Source organism: Rhea pennata, chromosome 6, assembly GCF_028389875.1.
Source record: "Rhea pennata isolate bPtePen1 chromosome 6, bPtePen1.pri, whole genome shotgun sequence".
Taxonomy (NCBI): Eukaryota; Metazoa; Chordata; class Aves; order Rheiformes; family Rheidae; genus Rhea; species Rhea pennata.
In genome coordinates this window covers 11,012,467-11,034,766 of record NC_084668.1, presented here as the reverse complement: position 1 = coordinate 11,034,766, position 22,300 = coordinate 11,012,467, and the positions used below count along the sequence as shown (strand labels likewise).

Here is a 22,300-nt window from a genome sequence, read left to right as displayed (position 1 = left end):
AGGCATCGGTAGCAACTGTTGCCATCCTATGCAGATGCCAGTCCTTCCACTGCCTTTTCCCAGTAACATCGAGGCATGACCCACCCCCATACAGAGCCAGCAAAACCCAGTGCACAGCCGAGCTCAACCTCTGAGCCCTCCAAACAGCCGTCAACCGGGCCTTCGCGCAGTGGGGTGGCTTCTTCCTGCAGCCCAGCAAAGCACGCTTAAGGCCAGCCAAACAGAAATTATTGCAGAGAACATTCAGACAAAATGGGTCGCTAAAGCAGGCGGTGGGAACGGCTGCAGCACAGGAGGGGGACAGCAGCTGCAGACTTAGTTGGCCAAAAGGATCAGGCCCCCTTCAAACCTCTACTAGCCAAAATACTACCAGCAAAATGGAAAAGTTGTTTGTATTTCTGGCCCATCACATTCTAGTTTTGGCAGAGAAGAGAAGGAATCCTGTTTTCAGGGATGCAGACGGTCCCCACTAACGAGTCACCTGGCTTTAATGAGCTCAGCTCCCCAGTGAGATGCTGGTGGTCAAGGGACGCTCTCCCTCCTCCCCAGGGAAAGGATTGCTGCAGTGTTTCAAGACGGGAAGTGAATTGTTTAGGACCTAACAAAGAAAAAGTTAACCCAGGAATTTCTACCCATTAATCACTGCATGCTGAGCTCTGGGGTTTTCTTTTGTTTAAGCTCTTTGTTACAGAGAAATGCAGGGCTGGGCAAGTCCATACTACAGGAGGGAATGCACTACACAATATTTAGATGTAACAGTGCTCTAAGCAATACCAAATTTTGCAGTAGTGTCATTACAGTTGTGTAGCAAACTGCAAAAGGCAACAATTCATCATGAGGCAGCTTGTCAGAGAGCCAGATCAGCACCGAAGAAAGTTTGCAGCTTGCCCAATTGCATTAACTGCAAAGGCCACAGCTGAGTTAATTTAATCTTAATAGCTGACAATAAAAATTGACCCTCATCAGGTGATCTTGCCATGCTTTGAATAGATAACAGCAAAGTACCAGTAAAATTCCTCAGGTTAGTCTTCACAGAAGAACCTGTACGTGCTCATAATTTTCTTCATCATGCCCCAGGACAGACATTCGCAAGTCCCATGCCTTGTTATTTACTTATTTTCTGAATTCGGCAGTGCAGAATCTGTGTTGACATTAAGAGCACAGCAAGGTACCTCCACCTGAGCACAGGTGTCTCCACTGGGTCAGAGTCCCAGGGAGCCCTGGGGAACTTCCAGTGCAGAGCCACATCCAAACAACAGATCCAAGCTCCTGGGAGCCAAGGCAGACGTACACAAAAGGAAACTCTCCTGAAAGGAACATTTCCATTGCAGAACAACTTGAGTTGACTCAGAGGCTGGCCACACAAATGTTACAACTTCCCTCTTGTGTCTATCAGGATTAATGCTTAAGACAAAGTTAAAAATATTTGTAAGTAAAAAACCTAAAGCCTAGAAAAATGAATATGCTTTCTGCAGTGCACTTGGACTGCCACTGTGTTCATTTCAGCAGGAAAGATCATTTGCTTCCCTCTTAAAGACAGCTAGGAAAACTAAACCCCAGCCAGGCCAAAATGCAAGACGAGACCCATCAGAGCCAGTAAGAGCCAAGGGCACTGAGTGCTGGGACACTCAACTGCCCAAATTCAAAGGCATCCAAAGAGCTGTCCTACAGCAAGCACGGAGAGGAATTTTTGGTTTCTCAAGCTTTTATTTCACAGAACAAGGAAGAAATAATATAAAGGCCAAAGTGTCCAGGGATTAAAGGAAATGAAAGGCAGTGATTCACTCCTCCTTTTACATATATACACATATATTTGTACATATGTGTATAAATATGTATATAGGTATGTAAAGTGTCAGAACAGATTTGTGTGGCTGGGGCTCAGCACCAGTTTACTGTGTGCCCTGCACCCTGCGCCTTTGCTCCCACCCGCGGAGGTGCCCTTGGTGGCCAGCTCCCGGCCGGCCGGCCGACGCGGACGGAGGCAACTCTCCCCGCGTGAGCAGAAGTGACCCCGACACGGGCAGGCTCACCCCCGTTCCTTGGTCTGAAGTGCGAAACCCAGCAGTGCCCCAGGCTCAAGCTCACATGCTGCAGATCATCTCAGCAGAAGAAACAGCTCCTTGGGGGAGCCCAGCACAGGACGGGGCTTTAAGCAGGACCGATCACTTTTGAATCATCTGTCCTTTTAGCTGAGAGATGCTCTACTTGGGAACAGTTATGCTTCCAGTTCCCAGCTCTCATATCAGAAGGGATGTGGGAAAAGGCTATGAGAAGCTCCTAAGATACCACCTTACAGTTTCACAGTACAGAGGAGTTCATCATACGGCACTGCTGCCTTTCAACGGACAGGCTTGATTCCAGCTGCGACTACATTTCATGACTCTCTTGCACTTGCCACTGACTCCAGCCTTCTGTCTAATGCCTTAAAGTACTTTCTAAAACCTTGGTGATTGAAACGCTGAGGTAGAAAACGACTGTATTACGAGCAGGCAAATTCACGCCGAGAGGGGGGAAGTGACTTGCCCCAGAAGGTCACATCCATCAGTGGCGAGGCTGAGCCCGAACCCAGGTCCGGCAGTGCGGCCGCCGGGGCTGCTGCTCTGCGACACAGAGCACGTTGCTGCCGTTCTCACCTAGAGGACACTTGAAATTGGGTGTTGTAAGCTTTTACGGCAGCAACAGAATTTAGAGCTCAATAGTGCTTATAATTGAATTCTTTAAAAGGATTAGAGTGTCCTCAATAACTCATCACTTCACTGGACCAGCCCTTTCATTTGCTTTTTTCTTCTTTGGGGTAAGATTTGAAATCTGGAAATGTTGCAGTCTGCACAAACAAACAAGCTAAACAGAAATCCACAAACAAGCCTCAAAAACGTAAATAACCATTCATGCCCTTTCCACATATTCAAGTATTTTCCAAAGCACTGTGACAGTAGTTAGGCACTTAGAAATGCTTTTTGAAGTGACAGCTTGATTTTCTTCTCCCCCCACCTCCCCTTCCTTTACTAAAACTGATTCACAAACTCTGCTCTGCTGATAACGGAGGAATGGTGATAGCGGCCGCGGGTGGCAAAGTCTGCGTTCTCCTCCGTGAGCTGCGTGGTCTCCATGCCAACTGTTGCAAAGGATGGTGTCACCACAATGTGCTCCTCCAGAGGTGGCCTTCTCCTGAAAACAGAGGAGCACAGGAGCTCGCGTCACCCACCGTTTGCAGCAGCCACACTTTGAACTAGCAAAGGAAGCTCAGCCAGGGGCATGATGAAAATAGGCAAAATTGTCCTCAATGCCCTTGGAAGGCGCAGAGTTAATCAGAAAACATTTTTTCCTAGAAGGTGTGCAAAAAATATACCTCTCTCCACCCAACCAGACACTGGCAAATATACATTTTCTTAATGACTGTGCTTCCTCTTTGGAATTGTTCCATGTTATTTCAAGTGTAGTTGCACTTTATGGGGACAAGAAATAAAACACTGGCTACACCAAACATTTTTCACATCCTACAGGGAGAGAAGCATGAGCCATTGCTAATGATAAATATCCTTCTTACAGTTTCCTAAGCTCTGGTGTACATTTAAGTTTATTTATGTATTTATTTTGCAACCATATAGGCTGGAAACTTCACCTTTCTTTATTAAATGCAAACTGAGATTTTCCTGCAATCTTTCCATTCCAGTGGCCGATTATAAGAGATCCCTGCTGCACACCGGTAAATCAAAACTGCCAGAACTTACAGCGCCAACACAGACCTCTCCGAGCACTTGGAGAGTGTCAGAAGTGTCAAGGATCCTTTGTGACTTCCCAGTTCTCCTGCACTCTAATGGGACTTCTCCTTTACCTCCAATTCATTGCTTCAATCAGTCTTGCTTAGATTCTGAGAGAACAGATCTTGGGAAAAGTCTGCAAGTTACTCCCCTTCTTGTAGCACAGCAAGGGTGGGCTTCAAAAACAAACCCATAAAACCCCAAGCAGAGCTGAAATTGTCTTTATGCCAGCGGGAGCAGCAATCTTGGCATTAGGATAAGGCTACCAAGCTACCTGTCTACCTTGAGACTTCACTTTTGGACACGAGGCTCAGCCTCCACCCTGTCACCAGCTCCCCAATCCATCCTCCTTGGCAGAGCCTTTTCAAGTCAACCACACTGATCGCAGGCACTAAGGACTGTACCAGCGTGTAAATGTGCCACGTAACCCCCCCCCCAGCCCCCCGCAGCACTGACAGGGCACAGAGGGATGTCCAAGAGGAAAATTCTGCTCCATCATCAGACTCGCAGCCAGCTAAAATTGCAAGTAATGAATCTGCCCGTGCGCTGCAGTGGAAGCGGACGGACGAACATGAGGAGCATGAACAGCCAGGCCTGACTCACCGTGCAGTGAGTAATTCTGGCAGTGCTTCCCGCACAGCCACGGGCGCCCTGCTCTCCGCCTCACCTCCTCACCCATGGCTTTGGCTCGCATTACGATCCCAGCAGACACCGTGAAAAGGAAAAGAAAAAGGCAGGAAGGGTACATCTCCAAAAGAGAGATGTGCAAAGCATAATGCACCTCCTCTATGCCCCCTCACTCCTTTTTTTAACCTGAGCTCTCATCCTGGTAATACAGGCAATAGACAAGGATGTAACTTTACTGCCGTAGCTATATGAACGAAACTACCCGTGGCAGAGCAGATCTGCAACACTGGTGGCTTGTCAGGACAGGACAGCCTAAACACAGAGCAATACAACCGGTCAGGCAGAGACTCCATGGATGGCGTTGCAGGAGACCTGAGCTCTGCTGTGCCCCGGACCTGTTGTGAGGACCTCAGAGAGGTCTCGTCACCTCTGCTAGACCCACTGCTGCTTCCAAAGGCATGCACCTGTGTTACGGGAACCACGAGGAGAGGCACAGGCACATACCAATGGGCTTCAGCATCTGGAGGTTCCTTTTGTCACAAGAAGCCAACAAATCCACACACGTAACACACAGCAGCCCATGTTCTGCAGTCTTTGCTGTGGTGTTCCCCCATCGCAAGCAGAAAAGCAACTAACCAGCTTGGGAACCTCAAATCCCACTGCATTGTACAGGGGCAGAGATGGTCCTATCTCTTCTGGGAAACCCAAACACAATGGAATTAATTATTAATAGGACCAAAATGAATTAACAAAGCCAGTTAATACCCTAACAAACAAAAACCCTGAGATATTCTGGGATGGAAAAGTCCATGACATTTGCTAATATAATCCTATACAAACTCAATACTGAATGACTTTTTCACTGAACACTATATTGATTGTGTCCATATAGCGATTGCTGCCCCCCCCCAATTTTCTCTCAAAACTAGCACAGCTGGTGCACGCATGCCTATTCCACCACTCCCACAGTAATTTGCTTTCAATGGAGGGTATGTGGAAGAGATAGTCTCCCATTCCTCATTTATTACCAGGTTTGCAAGCTCTGGACAGTAAGATAAAGCTTCAACCACTGGGACATTGTTAGCAGCCAGAGCACCAACAAACAAGGCAGGAGAGGCTCCAGCTCCCTCTCCCTGCTATGATTCGCCACGTAGACAGCTAACAGAAATAAACAGTTATTTTTGTCTTTAAATAAGAATAACTTTGAGTACCCGAGAAGTGGTAGATGGATTGCTTAAGGTAATAAACAAGTCAGCTCCCCCCAGCCTCTCTGTGACATTAGTGGGTCAAAGAAACAACGAACACTGCCTCGATCGCTGCCAAGTGCCTGGTACCCACCTGCACGAGGTGACCAACACCAACTTAATCCAGCTGAAGAAACTGAAATTAGCTGCTGCTCCTGCAGAGAAAAGACAGGAGAAGTCAGCAGGCTGCTAATTCTCTCATAATAGTGTTATGCCACTGAAGTTTTGCGAGAAATCTCAAACCAGCATGTTTGTTGTTAGTGTTCAGTACAAGAAAATTTTGTGATTGTGAGAATACTTCTGAAGTCTTCCCACACAGTGAGGTTTTTAAAAGATTGTTAAGAAAGTTCCCATGGAAAACAGACTGACAACTTATCAGAATACCAGTAAAACAGTGACCAAAGTAGATAAAAGTGGCAGCACTTTTTCTTCACTAGATCACAAAGATTGCGATCACAAAGATGGTGATAGAACATCACTTCCTCCAAGCTCGAGCAGTGCATCCCTACGAATAAGAAGTGCAGCAAAAGGGGCAGGAGACCTCCATGGGTGAGCAAGGAGCTCTTGGACAAATTCAGACAGAAGAAGAAAATACACAGAATGTGGAAGAGGGGACAGGCTGCTTGGGAGAATTACAGGATTGCAGTCAGAGTATGTAGAGATGCTGTGAGGAAGGCTAAGGCCCATTTGGAATTGAGTCTGGCAAGGGATGTTAAGGACAGTAGGAAGGGCTTCTTCAAATACATCAATAGCAAGAGGAGGACTAGGGAAAATGTGGGCCCGCTACTGACTGAGGCGGGGGCCCTGGTGACAAGGGATACAGAGAAGGCAGAGTTACTGAATGCCTTCTTTGCTTCAGTCTTCACTGCTAAGGGCAGCCCCCAGGAATCCTGCAGGCTGGACGTGAGGGAGAAAGTCTGGAGAAGGGAAGACTTTCCTTTGGTTGAGGAGGAAAGGATTAGAGACCTTCTGGGCAGGCTAGACATCCACAAATCCATGGGCCCAGATGGGATGCACCCACAGCTACTGAGGGAGCTGGCGGATGTTGTTGCCAGGCCGCTCCCCATCATCTTTGAAAGGTCCTGGAGAACTGGAGAGGTACCTGAGGACTGGAAGAAAGCCAACGTCACTCCAGTCTTCAAGAAGGGCAAGTGGAAGGACCAAGGCAACTACAAGCTGGTCAGCCTCACCTCCATCCCTGGTAAGGTGATGGAACAGCTCATTCTGGATGTCATCTCCAGACACATGGAGGAGAAGAAGGTGATCAGGAGTAGCCAGCATGGATTCACCAAGGGGAAATCCTGCTGAACCAATCTGATAGCCTTCTCTGATGGAATGACTGGCTGGGTAGATGAGGGTAGAGCAGTGGACATTGTGTACCTTGACTTCAGCAAGGCTTTTGACACTGTCTCCCATGGCATCCTCCTAGATAAGCTCCGGAAGTGTGGGTTAGATGAGCAGACAGTGAGGTAGATTGAGAACTGGCTGAAAGGCAGAGCTCAGAGGGTCGTCATCAGTGGCGTGGAGTCTACTTGGAGGCCTGTGGCTAGTGGAGTCCCCCAGGGCTCAGTACTGGGTCCCATCCTGTTCAACTTCTTCATGAACGACTGGGATGAGGGGAGAGAGTGCCTCCTCAGCAAGTTTGCTGATGTCACCAAGCTGGGAGGAGTGGCTGACACACCTGAGGGCTGTGCTGCCATTCAGAGAGATCTGGACAGGCTGGAGAGCTGGGCAGAGAGGAACCTCATGAGGTTCAACAAGGGCAAGTGCAGGGTCCTGCACCTAGGGAAAAATAACCCTAGGCACCAGTACAAGCTTGGGGCTGACCTTCTGGAGAGCAGCTCTGCAGAGAAGGACCTGGGAGTGCTGGTGGATGACAAGTTGACCATGAGCCAGCAATGTGCCCTTGTGGCCAAGAAGGCCAATGGTCTCCTGGGGTGCATTAGGAAGAGTGTTGCCAGCAGGTCGAGAGAGGTGATCCTTCCCCTCTACTCAGCCCTGGGGAGGCCTCATCTCGAGTACTGCGTCCAGTTCTGGGCTCCCCAGTACATGAGAGACATGGAGCTACTGGATAGAGTCCAGCGTAGGGCTACGAGGATGATCAGAGGGCTGGAGCATCTGCCCTGTGAGGAACGTCTGCGAGAGCTGGGCCTCTTCAGCCTGGGGAAGAGCAGACTGAGGGGGGATCTTATCAATGTGTACAAGTACCTGAAGGGAGGGTGTCAAGGGGACGGGGACAAACTCTTTTCAGTTGTCCCATGTGACAGGACAAGAGGCAATGGGCAGAAACTGAAGCACAGGAAGTTCCGCCTGAACGTGAGGGGGAATTTCTTCCCTGTGAGAGTGATGGAGCACTGGCACAGGCTGCCCAGAGAGGTTGTGGACTCTCCGTCTCCAGAGATCTTCAAGGCCCACCTGGATGCAACCCTGTCTACCATGCTCTAGGTGACCCTGCTGAGCAGGGAGGTTGGACTAGATGATCTCCAGAGGTCCCTTCCAACCTTACTGATTCTATGATTATTCCCACTTCAGAGAGGAGGAGATTGATGGAGCTGTTCAGCTGACCTGACCTAGGGCAGCAATGGTCTCACCATTCCCTGTACCAGCATGAGCTCTTGTCTGACCCTACGGGAAACTGGTTTAGCTTACTATAGTAACACATTTTTTTTTTCTGATTTCTTCAGTCAAGTTATTTTTCTGAACTGGCTCACTGCAGGGCTAGAAAGTTGCCAGAGCTGTAGCAAAGGTAGCAGCAAAAGTATGTGGAAGGAGATGGAGGCATGGCAGCACCTGCTTAATTTGCCTTAAGCTGTTGGGGAGAAAGACAGTGGTGAAGGGACCTGTTGAAAATCCCGGAGCATTTCTGTGGCACAGCCAGCACTCCTAAAGTCTTTAGCTTGTTGTCCATCTATAGCATCTCTCAGGTCAGTATCTCTCAACCTTTCTAAACAGAAGGGTCATTCCATCTTTTGGAGAACAAATTCATGGATCTTTTGATCCAGTGTGGCCATAACATGACTTTCACTCACAGCCAAATGAAAATCAGGCTGAGCTTTGAATATTCCTTTCTTATATTTTGTTTGCCCTGCATTGCTTTGCTGTATGAGTGGAAATGCAAATGCAAGAAAAGACAAGAAAAAAAATGCCTTCATTTGCAGCCATTTTTCAGATCACCTTCCAGTATCCTCTGCACACTCACTGAGAATTTTTTAAGGACATTTTTGGTAGATACTTTAAAACCAGACTGCAGAGATACAAAGTAGTGAATATATAAAAGCAAAAAACCCTCAAAAATCGGAAAGCATTATTAGTTTTTCTTTAGTATATGGGGCTGTCAAAAAAGTTGTTAAAATGAAACTTACACATAATATTTCCAAAGATGCAAAACAGCAAGTAGAAAGTACCATCCACAATCTATCCCACTATCACATACAGACATACAGAAATCAGCTGTAGTTGAGAGAGAGATGGTGGTGATTAATACACTGATGGGTCCTGATTTACAAGTATTTGTCAGTTTTTCACAGTTTGGTTTTCAGAAATTTAGTATCTAATAACCCAGTGTCTAAGAGTCTTTCATCTAAATAAACACAGGTGGCTTTTTCTAACTTGTGTAAATTACACATGAACTCAGGTTCCTTTGACTTTTCTCATCTCGGCTTTTTTGGGTGCAGGACATAAAATTGCACATACGCATGTCGGTACCCTATATACGTATGCATGCGTACGTACGTGCGTACACACACACTGTGCACACCACACTCTCCCTCCAGAGCCATACACCAGCCCAAACCACTTCTGCACCTCTGCCAAGGAGCTGCAGACTCTAATAAGCTGCTTTCTGCATGTGCTTTGCTACTTAATTCTGAACTTATTTAAGCCGATCACATGCGCAGACCTTCTTAATGCCCTTTGCCTAAGACTATTTTCCCAGATTACGTTCCTAACATATTCAACGTGCTTATTTCTGGAATCAAAAGGCTCTCTTGTTTTGCTGTTATGAATGCTGAGATTTAATAAGATACTCATCATAATTCCCACTTTCATTAAATTTTTCTCAGGTGGATTTAGATTGATTAATTAAGTTTATTAAAATGTATTTACAAGAGATTTTTCTCATTGCTGTGATACATTTACAATCTGTCATCTCTATTAATTCTTAGTATCAGCACCTCTTTTTGCATTTAGTAGTACAAAACAATAAAACAATAAACACCATCTAACCCATCAAACTAACGCTAGTTACAGTAAGAATTAAATATAAAATTAAAGATTCAGATACAAAAATGTATTACAACTAGCAAGGAAGCAAACTCTATCATTTGCTATGTGTCACCTGCATATTAAACACAAGAATCTCAATTCCTAATTAACTTAAATTAAAACTTAATGAATTTTTAAGCAGATTTAATAGTGCAGGAAAAAAAAAGCTCACCAAGGGGAAGTCCTGGACTGACTTGGCCAATGTAGAAATACAGTATAATTGCCGCACCGAGGCTAACAAGGGTGTAGATCCACTGAATGACAAACATTATTACAAGAGACACAATTGCCTGTTGAAAATACAAGTGTTAGGGTTACTCCAGAGTATATGAGATAGTAAGTTAGTAAGTTACTGCACTAACAATCCTATTTCTGCCAAATCCAGAGGCTACGCTTTGCTTTTGCCCTGCTCTTGTGGGACAGCTGGCAGGTCCACGGATGGTGAAGGAATATTCACATTCTAACACAGCCTCATGTAGGTTCAGCAATTTATTCTTGAACTTTGCAAGGTGAACTCAGGCTCACACAAAAGCTCTTTAATAACTGGGGAGCACTGGCACTTTTCACATTATGAGAGCATCAGAAACTGCTTTTTTTTTTCTTTCCTAAAAATGTTGAACCTTATATTTTTAATTCATCTAAAACCAGTGCTGGGATGGTATCTCTGCACCACCCTCCTTCTCTGGAGCACTATGTAGGAGAGCGAACCGTCACTGACCTGGGATGTGGCCACTCTGCACTATCACAACAACAATTTCCTTTTAGGTGTCTCCTAATAAAGCCCCAAGACGGGGGATTTAGAAGTGAGACTGTCCTTGCACCACACCTGCTGCACCACTGGATCCCATCTTCTGCAGCAGCTACTGCTCAGGTGGATGTTTCCAGTTCAGCTGTTGGTGCAGCTGGACCCCCAGGGAACCACGTCATCTCCCTCCTGCAAAACGCCCCACAGTGCATGGCTTTTGGCCACACAGAGCATTTTCACCGAGTATCAGAAAGGAATTGGGTATGGTGTGGCTGAAGCTTCCTGGTAATGAGCCTCCTGCATTTTAGGGAGCCTTGTTTGGTCTCACTTCTAAAAGAGAGATGGCACGAATTTACACCATCATCTTCAGCAGCATGGAGGTAGCTTTCAGTGAGCTACCTGGAGTCCCAGAGGCAGCATGGCTTGGGCCTCAGGTCTCTGCTTGTGCTACTCCAAACTACTGCAGGTTGTGGTGTGTGCTGGGCTCAGCTAGGCCATGGGGAGCTCCAAGCTGCAGCAGCCGCACCGATCTTAGTTTGGGAGCATGAAGGCGCATCCAGAGGCTCACCAGTGCACAGGTAAGTTTGATTCACAGCCACAATTAAAACTGACTTTCAAGGGGCATATGCATGAGGGCATAAGTATCATCTTCATGGATCAAATTAGGAACAACTTCCCATTAGCAATATAACAAATCACTCATTTGCAAATGGACAGCATGGAAAGAAAGAGCTGAGTGAGTCAAAACTGCCACAGCTTATGAACCTCAAAGAGAGAAGGCAGAGCAGAAAGGAGCAAGGGTGAATAAATGCATCTGATTTTTGCTTCTATGATTTTTTTTTTTTTTTTTTTTTGGATTTCTGATCCCTTCTCAACTCTGTTACACTCTCCTCACAAGTCTGAATATTGACAGGAAACTAAATCTGCTTTAATGAACATGTCAATCATCTCTTTACAGAAATTCCCCTGTGGTCGTACAAAGCTGACCACTCTGAGCTCTGTGATGACATCTAGGAGTCACATTAGCAACTGAGCCCAAAGACCAGCACTGGCAGGCAACTTCTTAAAGACATCATCACTAGATAAGAAACTCCTGATATTCACCCCACCCACCACTCCGCAATCCAGCAGGACATTCCTCCAGTAGTTGGTTGCTGGCAGCAACAGCAATGAGCAGCTTGAGCAGCATGATTTGAAAAGTAGGTGTCAAATTCAATTTGAGGATTAAATTAATAGGGTTCAGTGTGTTGTTCAGGGTGTTTATTATATTTTACACAGAGCTATGAAACCATGCAGCAAAGCCATATGGTTCATTCATTATGCATAACTGACCTCTTCTCTGTTATCTGCCCATTAATCAGTCTTTCCAAGATGAATTGAAATGTCCTAAACTCCTCAGTGTCTTCGGGTAGATGCTATTTGAAAGTTATTTATTCTTTAAAATAACATGCTAGAGGAACTTTCCTTCCTCAAAACGTGGAATTTTGCACCCAAGGTGTTTGATCAGGGGTACAGGAGTTTTTTGAACAGATGAATGTATAGTACTTTGAGCACTTAGTTCAGGTGATCCGGAATAATAGAAACAAAAGCTATTTTTAAGCACTGGAGTGTATTTACTCTGCACTAAGTGGTGAATTCCTTTCCATTTTCTACAATCACAAAGCAGCATTCAAAATAAAAGTACTTACACCAACAAAGGAAACCCAGTGATTGCAGAATCTGGAATAGAAGGATACTGGTATTTGCTGAATTCCCAGCTCTGGATTTTGTTGCTTCGCAGATAAATCTATTAAAAAAGGTGGGAAAAAAAAAAGCGGAGATGTTAGAATTATTCTAGCTGAAATTCTAGCTGACAACTGGGTATCACAAAGTTTAACTAAAACTTCTAAGAGGAAGGCAATAAGAAAGTGCCAGGGAAAAGGCATTTCCAGGCCTGCTCTCAGTCCATTCTAAGACCATGTGTAAGTCCCTGCCTACCTGGGCCTCAGTTTCCATATTCACAGAAGCAGAGAAACAAGGCTTTTCTCCCTCAGAAGCGTTTGTGAAGTTGACTAATGTTAATAAAACTAAAGATCTGAGACTGTAAACTTCATATAAATATGCAGTATTAAAATATTCATATTGCCAAAAAGCAAATTCAGACACTTAGCTGTGGATGACGAATACCAGACTCTATTTGCAGCATGGGAATCATTTCATTTTGATAGCCAGAGTTTTTAACTCACATGGCTCCATCCCTCCTACCTTGCATCAAGACTAAATAAACCCCTAGATACACTCAAAATCTTTTTAATGTACAGCACTAAGGATGCATCGGTAGAATAATGAGTATACAGTAAAACCCTAGACTAAATATAGTCCTGTCTGCTTTCCTGCAATTAATCTCCCACAGGCAAATTACACTGGAACTTCTGCGATTCATTTCGATGAACTCTCCCCTTACCTGTAATAAAAGATATTATCGCTATGAATCATTGAATGACAGCGCCATATGAAGCTAGTTTCTCGCCCACCCCTGGAAAAGCACCAGGAGGACAGAGGTGATAAAGCATTCCCGCGCGAAAACAGAGACGTCCATCCCTCAGCCTTTACCTCCCGCGCTCCGGCCAGGGGGACCCCGCGTCCCGCTGCGCAGCCGGTCGCCTTGCTCCGACAGCTCAGGGTCCCGCGTCAGCTCGGAGCTCGCCGCAGGCGGCCCCCGCGGAGCCCTCCCAGGCGGGCGGCCCTGCTCCGCGGGGCGCTGCAGGCTCCCTCGGCCGGGCTGCAACGTTTCACCGCAGCCGTAGCGAGCCGGGCCAGCGTTACGCTCGAGATCCAAGAGGAAGCTGTCCCGTAACGTTTGCTTGGCTGGCTTCTTTGTCTTCTTCTGTTTGACCTTTTGGGTTAAATCCTCGGCTGCCTCTTTTTCTTCGCAAGTGCTGGGCTCGTTATGAAATGGTTTAAAAAGCTGGTCCATGTCTCTCGTGAACTCCAGCAAAGTGCCATTTGATCTGCTTTGAATTATTCCGTCTGATCCGTAAGCGGAAGCCTTGTTCAAAATTAAAGGCTGGGAAGGGTGGGCAGGCCTCGAATTTTCCATCTGCATCTTTTCAGGCTTTTGCTGAATGTTGTAGCTCAAGGAGACAGAGAAATAGGAATAATCTACAGCAATATACGTCAACATGAAGTTGATGGTGACTATAGGAGCGAGAACATTCACTTGTCCAATGAAGACAAAAGCCATGGTGATGAGACTGGTTAAGCAAATTGCAGCCACTGGAGTCTTGTTTGGTCCTTTCTGGCCAATAAATAAAACAAACTTATATTGAAATTAATATTTACATTACCACCAGCCTTGCCGTCGCGGATGCCCCTCTCCCTCAGCTCTGACAGGTGGCTACCTGGACCGTCTATAGGCACCCGCTTAGCCATGCAATACAAACACACACATCATCAGAGGCTCGTTGGCTTAGTAAATTAAACACGGGACTGCTGAGCTCCCACCTCACCTCTGACACTTACTCAATATTTGCCTTCGGAAAATTCATTAAGTCTCATTCCGCATCTCTGTGGTAAAACAGCGTCATTAAAGCAGCAATAACCCTTCAGAGTGATTTGTGGGGCTTATGGGAGGTCTGGGCTGTTTTTTTGGCAATAAAATATGGTAATTAGAGTTAACTGTTCATTTCTAATTTCTCTATGAGTCTCCACATTGCTGTCTATCCCTGTTTGATGCCGGTGGAGAGGTTTTTACTACCAGGGAAATGAAGAAAGATCTGCCTGTATAGAGGAATGCCATTTGTGCATTAGACACTTATGACCGTGCCCTGACATGGCGCTAAGCTAAATCCTTGGTCTTCTGGGATTCTGTGTTTGGCATTTCTCTCCTTTCTTCCACCAAAGCTGCATTGGCCCAACACCCAAAGAAAAGTAGCCAAGGATGCTGAAGGGCATGTGTCAGGAAGAGCAGCAAATGATGCCAGGCTGCAGGCGGGAAGGCAGACAACCAGGAGATATACTGTTTATTCTTCTCCTCTGGGAGGCAGGTAAGGTAGGGAGAGGATGAGAGAGAGAGAGAGCGAGCAAAATGTGTTAGGCTGGCAGGACAGGGGGTGGAAAGACCAAACTATCAGCTCATGCACTTTAATCCCAAGTCTAATATGCCCTTCCTTTGACCAGTCACTCTCTCACTGTTTCTGTATCTGAAATGCCTGCACGGGCCACTTACAGGCCTAGCTGGAACATTTCTTACGATGGGGTAATGAATGAAATATGAAGCATCACAAATGTCAGACCTTGCCTCCTTTTAAACATGATTGCGATGCTAAGTGCTCATCAGAAACCGTGCCGAGCCCCCTTTGGGATCAGCGTTTGCCTGTGGTAGCCGGCTGAGAACAGGTCCTTGTCCACACTGTTGAATCAACATCATACAACTACACCAGATTAGAAATCAAACATCTCCACCAAAAGTGCCTCGACGAGGGCAAGTCCCTGCAGCACAGGGCAGGCCTCAAAACCAGCAGTCAAAAAAACCAACCAGCCAACCAAAAGCAACAAACCCTACCACTGCCCTTGAAGAGCAGTGCCATGATTTCAACTGGAACTCTCCTGGCACTCAGTGAAGTACTGCTTTGACCAAACCTCTTAAAAATCTCAGGACAATCCCCTCATCAACCCAGTCAGTTGACAACAGGACAGTTCCCTTCCCAACACTTCCCAATCACGCTCTCCTCAACTCCTGCTCCTCCCTTCTTCTTTAGCATTCTCCCTCCCCAGTGGGCCATTGCCTTCACAAAACTTGCTCTGTGAGAAATACACAACACTCAGTCCTTGGTCCATTTCTCCTCCCTTTTCTCTCTATGCCAGTGGTGGCCAAGCTTCCTCCACCCCTGGCCAGAAAAGACAAAGCCACGGAGCTCCAGGGGAGGATGGGAAACACCTGAGTGTAGCCTGCAGAGGAAAGCAAGATGCGTCCCTGGGGCCCCCCATTCCAGCGGTAGGTGAGGTGGGCAGACAGATTCTGCAGTGACCCCGTAACATTGGTCTCAGCAAAAATTTGGTTCCCTCAACATCATGCAGCCTTACTGCTGCTTTTGTTGCGAGGGATGGAAAATGCAAGCAATTTATACTTGAGTTGCTGAAAAGCTCTACGCAAGCACTCAGCTATCCTCCATCTACTTCTCCATGACACGAGCCATCTACTTCTCCCCTCCAAATCTGTTCTTCAGTCTATACTAAAATCGCAACCCATCTTTCCTCATCAGTGCCTAGCAGATGAAACCCACCCAGGTACTACCTTCCCAAGTGCCACCTCACTGCCTGGCTCTCCCAGATTTTAGTCACTGGAGACTGGAACAGATCGTTAAGGACACCTCACTGCCTGGCCCTCTTGATTTTCAGTTACTGGTGGTAACCAGTCTACTGGGCAGATCCTTGTCACGGCACCACATTACTCTGCTCCACACACATCAATGCAGCATGGGTTTCCTGATCCAAAGCAGGACAATCTCATTTACCTCAGTGAAGAAAAGAACCCTTTCCTTCCCACTCAGATCAGGTATGTTAATGCCCAGACCATCACCCTACCGGCAGAAAACTAAAAGGGAACATGACAGACTTACCTACAACTCAGATGGGTGCAAGCATCAAAGAGGGAAAGGAATGGCTTAACAGATTTATGAGAAGGAAAAAAATTTGTCCGCATAAACCTAGTTAGAGTCCCCATGTGCCATTTGGGAATCAGGAGCAAGCAACAGTTGGAGGATCACAACTTAAATCCTTTAGGAAGTGGAACACCCTTAAGGAAAGCAATAGAAAACCCACTGTTTGGAACAGCTAAAGCCGGAAGGAAAGAAGGCCCTGCTGCAAGGTTTAAGCCTCATTTGAACATGGTGTTGGCTACTGAGTGTTACCCTGACCCGGCTGCTGGATAGACAATCTGACTTAATGGGAACAAACAAATGAAAGAAAGGTGCTAATGCCAAAAAAATAAGTTACACGTAAAAAATTCTTGGACTTTCAGCAATCTAAGGAGAGATATTTTCCAGTACAGCAGGCAGGTACTGAAATTCCTCTGAGTTTTATGAGCGCTGCTTGTACAGTCCTCATCTCCAAGGACTTTTCAGTATGAAAAATTGAAACCACAGCTATGCCCCTTTAGAACAAGCCTTTTTTTCCTGGAAAGGATAAACAAGAAATGCTTTAAAATGTGTTGGTACAATTAAGTTTTGCCAACAGCATGGTATCCACAAATGATATTGACTGTATAAAGGCGCTGCAGACACAAGGCTGGGAAGGGTCTCCACCACAGCCCAGTTATACCGACAATAGCACAAGACAGGGAACATTTTCCATTCTGCATTTTCATTTACTGTGTGTGCTTTTTTTAATAAATACATAGCTCAAATGGAAACTATTTCTATTTCCACTACACTTATTTATTAATAGAAAAGGGGACCAGTTTTGGACCTTTCGCATTTTCACAATGAAATGAGAAATATGTCTCCAGGATAAATGCACAGGGTTCTCAGAAAGCATCTTAGGTATTAGAAAGACTTAGTGAGATAGGGAACAGATGGTACAATCTCAGGATGCCTCTGGCTCAGGTTTAACACTATAGAAAACAACAGTGCCCCTCAGATTAACTAGGACTGCGTTGACTACAACACTTTAAAACATTGAAAAGAACTGATGTGGAACAGATTGTTAGGGACAAACTACATTTATTAACTCACCATTAATCAAATCGATTCAATATTCAGGGTGGCAGAGAGAAGCAAAGAAGAAGGCGATCTGCCTTCAACTCCTCACCTCTTTTTAGAGCACCTCCCATGGTGGCACTCTGCCAGCGTAACAGAGTTGAGAGTTTCTGTCTTTCATGGAAAGACAGAAAACTATCAGAGAGGAGGAATCAACTTTGCAGTCTTTTGGCTAAATCAGTGCGAATTTGACAAGGGTTGCCAAGTGGAGAACAGCTCGTTCTGGGATAGCCTGATAAATATTCTCAGTAGCTGGGGGAGGAGGGCTTTGTTACTGCTCCTGCTTCTATTATTATCATTACTTTAATTTTAGAAAACTACTTTGAGAAATATAAAACAAAGTTTAGACAATGAGTATACTTATAAAACATTTAAATACATTAAAATATTCACAAATACCAATATTATAAATATTTTCCTCTATTTATAAGCTGCTCTGAAGGAGCAAAACATCTTAAGATTTTTCCCAGTTGCTAGGTACGGACATTTAGGTGATGTAGGTTATTTAGAGGGAAGGAATTCTTTTCTCTCTATTTAGAAAAAAAAGAAGGCTGTAAAAATACTTTGTTTTGAAGGCATAGGCCAGGTCTACAATCCTTGATGATTGGTACTTTGACTGATCTCAGAGGAACAACTCATGTGAACGAGGATTACTTACTAGGACACGGAAAAAGCCTTTTGTCATATTCAAAGTAGGGCTTGGTTTCAAAGAATATCTAAAGCTTAGCAGCCCTGCAAATTAACCTTTCAAATCTATTCTTTCTCTATTATTTTTATAGCATTTAATCTCATGTTACAAAGCAGCATCCTCTTCTCCAGTGTGCACAAACTCAACCCCCTGCGCTGGGACTAGCCACATACTCAGCTATGAGGTTACCAGAGAAGATAGGAAGATCCCAAATAAAAAGTTCAGGAAGGAAGGAAAAAACATATATACATATGTAGTTACAACCCAGTTCACTGAAGTGCTCGGACAGCAGCTGAAGCCCTTTGCCCTGAGTGGGAAGGCAGGGGAGAGCTAAGAACGGAAGGAGCCAGCAAGCGGTCCCTCCTTGTATTTCATGCATCCACCATCCCACGTTAGATACAGAGCAGTATCAGCTTCTTGTATCATCGATTTTTCTTCCAGTTAAGGTTTAACACTAACTTCACAGAAAGGATTACTAACCCCACGTCCAAGGAAGGCGAGCATAGGAATGACGTTCTCCTGGGCGATGCACTGGAGGATCCGGGGTGCTCCGTAGAGCCCTCCCATGCAGGAGGCTAAGGATGAGATATACAACCCCAGCAAAAACAAGAAACCCACCAAGGACACCTGGAAAAAGCAGAGGTAACTGAAAGTTGACTACAGTATTCTTTAAAAACCCCTGAGTAGTTTTAAATATATATATTTTTTTTTAACGTGATTCATATATTTCTAACTTTACAAAAGGAACAGAGTAAGACCTGGAAAAGCAGGAACGTGGTCTGTGATATAAAGTGCAAGTAATTAATACAGGAAAATTATCCCATAGAAGTAATTTAATACTGAACATCCTGTACTGACAGAGCTCATATCCAAGAAAATCTTTCTCACTTGGAGCAAATGTAGCAAAGCAACAACTATTAGATTCCCCTTAAGTAACTGGAAGTGAGTTTATTTCAGGAGAGAGCACTTATATACAGAGAGCATTGTACAGGAAAAGCTACCCAGGGATCCAGCCATCCAAAACAGGAAGACAAGCCCCTGTGTCCCAAAGGGGAAAACCAATCATGAAAGAAAATCCACAGTAAAACCAAATCCAACTCGCCACTTCAACAAATGACATCTCAAGAAATACACTCCAAAGGATACAATACAATGACCTTATTTTCCTGTCTTCAACGAGTAAAGAATTTCCTTAAGTGAACATGAAACTTGAAAATCTTTAAAGCCCCAGTGCTAACAAGGCTGATTAGCGGTTTCTGGCTAGCACCCGCTCAAGCTACTCACGCAAGTGGCCAGTTTTTCCCGCGGGGAAGGAGGGAAGGGAAAGCTGCTCGCTGAACACAGCGTAGAAACCCTGTGGGGCTGCAACAGCTTGGTGAAAGCAAGGCATGATCTGAGACGTCTAGATACTCTGCAGACCAAACTGAGCTAAAGTCTAAGAGATATTAGGACCTTTCTTTTGCTTTACTAATAACAATTTTTTCAACATTTTTTTTACGGAAATGAGGCTTGTTTTCGAAGTGTCTGTTGAAGCAGTGCAGCCTTCCCCTGAGGAAACCTCAAGCATGAGTGCAGCCCAAGGACTCACGTGGGAAAGGCCGGGGGCGCAAGGCTTCCTCAGCGCTGCTGCTCACCAAACTACTTGCCATTTTATTCAGCTGCCTCTGACAAAGTCCTGCTACCTCCCAGACTCCCTGGACACCTTTTGCAGCTGCGTTGGCATGCTCGGGGCACTGCACAGCGCTCTGCTGCCTGAAGTCCGGGAGTCATGGCAGGTGCCATCTGGTTTTGCAAGAGGACCCATGTGCCAACGTGGTGAAGAGTCTCGCTCTGCAGCACGGTGCCAGCACAGATGCCCTGGACTAACCATCTCTCTTTTGATTTCCATTTTCTCCAGTTGTCCTGACCCTGCACTTTTCAGTCACCATCCTTCCCACTTACTACATCACCACACTTCCGAACTTGCTGGCACTGTCACTGCTTCATTTCTCCGACTCGTCGCACACCCATCTGCTCCGCTGTTCACATCTTCCATGTCAGCTGGAGAAACGAAATGTTCTCTGTCCGCCTCCTCAACCTCATTTTAGGCAAAATGGCAGGAAACAGGCACGGTGGGGTGTTTGTTTAGTATCTGGCTCTGTTGCAGGGATCTTAGATCCATCTGCCCCTTCCTTCTGCATCACTCATGGCTTCTAAAAGAAGGGCAGTTTTAGAAAAATGCTGGGCAGCTACTGAGGATGAGACAGTTGGGCCATAATGTACTTGATGAACTGAGCCAGAGCTGCTGGAGCAGAGAAAGGGCAGCTGAAATGTTTTGCTAGGTTATTTTCTGGTAAAAAGGTGGTAGTGGGAACTTGCAGAAATCATGTGTGAGTTGCTGTCCCAAATAGAAGCGTGTCCTGTTTCTACTGACTCCTGGAGGAGATACGAATGGACAATTTGCTTGGCAGAAAGCACAGGAACTGGCTGAAATACGCAATATATTGCTCACATCTTTGAATGCCTGGGGATCAGCTATGTGAGGAGCGTGCTGAAGCAGACTGGAGGGGAAAACTTCAGTGCAGAGTTTAAAGCATCACTCGCTGCTTCTTGGGACATGGAAGTGCTCTGAATGTCTGTCAAGCAGAAATGAGGACTGGGCCCCCCTTGGTAGGTCCCCAGTGTCACCTGCTGCACGCCCACGCAGGATCTCCAGGCAGCTGCATCATGGGTTGTGTGCAGGCTATTGAAAAACACGCGATACAAACATTACATGTGAGCGAGCTTTGACATCAGAGTGCTGCTGGGACCACGTTGTCCAGATCTGGGAAGGCACAGGCAAGCAGACTAAGGCCCAGATTCACCTACCCAAGACCTGCAAACCAACAGCTGCTGTGCCAAGGCTGGAAGCTAGCCATAAAGAGACTCAAGACACAGGTAACGGAAGAGAACAAAGGCTAGATGGGGGGAAAAACAGAATTTTGGTCCACATCCATCCCATCTGAATGCAGTAGGGTGACTTGCTGGCAGTGCCCAGGAAAGACTGGTGGCAGAGGACAGCACTGCATGCAGGTCTCCTCAGTCCTGCATGTCCGTCGCTTCCACCCTTCCTCTCCTGGGAAATAAGGTCCAAAAGAGCACAATGCAGCTTCCTGAGGCCTTTTAGTTTCTGTGGCTGTTGAAGTCAGGTGTGCTTTATTAGCAGCAATTACAAAAATTTACATGTCTAAAGACGATTCAAGAGACAGCTGCCTTTTTCTTGCTTGTGAAGTCAGCGTGCCGCAAAAAAGAGATTGGATAAACAGCTATAAAATGCTTGCTGTTTCAAGAAAGCATGTAAAATTAATGTTGCGTTTCAGAACAGTACAAACCTCCTACTGCTCAAATACATGCACATTTCTTTTCCCCATGAAACTCTACTTTTCTTGTGCATTTTATCTTGTGGGACTGATGAAACTGGAGAGAAACAAATTAGCAGGTATCAATTTCCATTAGACAAATGAATAGACGCTTGATCTGGGAATCTTACAAGCATAACTTCCTGCCCCTCTCCTAAAATACCAGCCCTATTTGAGAAATACTTGAAAGACGATCAGCTGTGCCAGGCTTCCTATATTATTTGAGTTGCCAAAAACACTTGTATTTGAATGTAGCACTTGACATTCCAATCAGGGCTGGAGGGGACGAGTCCTCTTCACTGAGGCTGAGGAAAGCTTCTGTTGTTGGTTTTAAGCATACAGAGAATGAACACTTCGTTAGAAACGGCACTTCTGGCCTATTATAAGTGAAATTACTGTGTCTTGTTTTGTCTGTTTAATAAAGAAAGCAGGTTTTGCAAGGCAGAAAACGAGCCAAACACTCATTCACCTGTGACTGACAGAAATGGAGTGTTTGCATGCCCGACTTCTAATGAATTCTCTCTCTCTTTCCAAACAAAGTCATTAAAATATAAAACAGCTTGTAAAAAGTCAAAGCAGCAGCATGAATACATGGATTGCACCACTCTTCTGTACTGTACCGGGGAAAAGAAAACTGAATTTGCCTTTCTTGTTTTTGATATTTAACCCTACTAAGTATCTTCAGGCTCTTTTTCTGGGAAGCTTTTCCATTTTTTCCCCTCAGGGGGTTTTGAAGTTAAAATGTAGCTTGAAAATCTCTTTCTCTTCAGCTGATTCATTTAAAATTACCTTTTAGTTCCTGCACTTTTCACTCACTAAGCCTGTCGCATTCACATAACAGAAACATTGCCTTAA

The 22,300-nt window shown here is 45.5% G+C and overlaps 1 protein-coding gene across 1 annotated transcript in view; it reads right to left on the bottom strand.

The window, feature by feature from the left end:
* Positions 1-2,889: 2,889 nt before the first annotated feature.
* The window catches only part of SLC12A8 (solute carrier family 12 member 8), a 57,525-nt gene continuing 38,114 nt past the window's right edge, over positions 2,890-22,300 (bottom strand). The window contains exons 8-13 of the mRNA XM_062578920.1: positions 18,549-18,695; positions 13,236-13,920; positions 12,332-12,429; positions 10,071-10,188; positions 5,730-5,790; positions 2,890-3,171 (exon numbers count right to left, since the gene is read on the bottom strand). Of these exons, the coding sequence (XP_062434904.1) occupies positions 3,009-3,171; positions 5,730-5,790; positions 10,071-10,188; positions 12,332-12,429; positions 13,236-13,920; positions 18,549-18,695 (1,272 nt within the window). The 3' untranslated portion in view covers positions 2,890-3,008. The remainder of the gene's footprint in view (positions 3,172-5,729; positions 5,791-10,070; positions 10,189-12,331; positions 12,430-13,235; positions 13,921-18,548; positions 18,696-22,300) is intronic.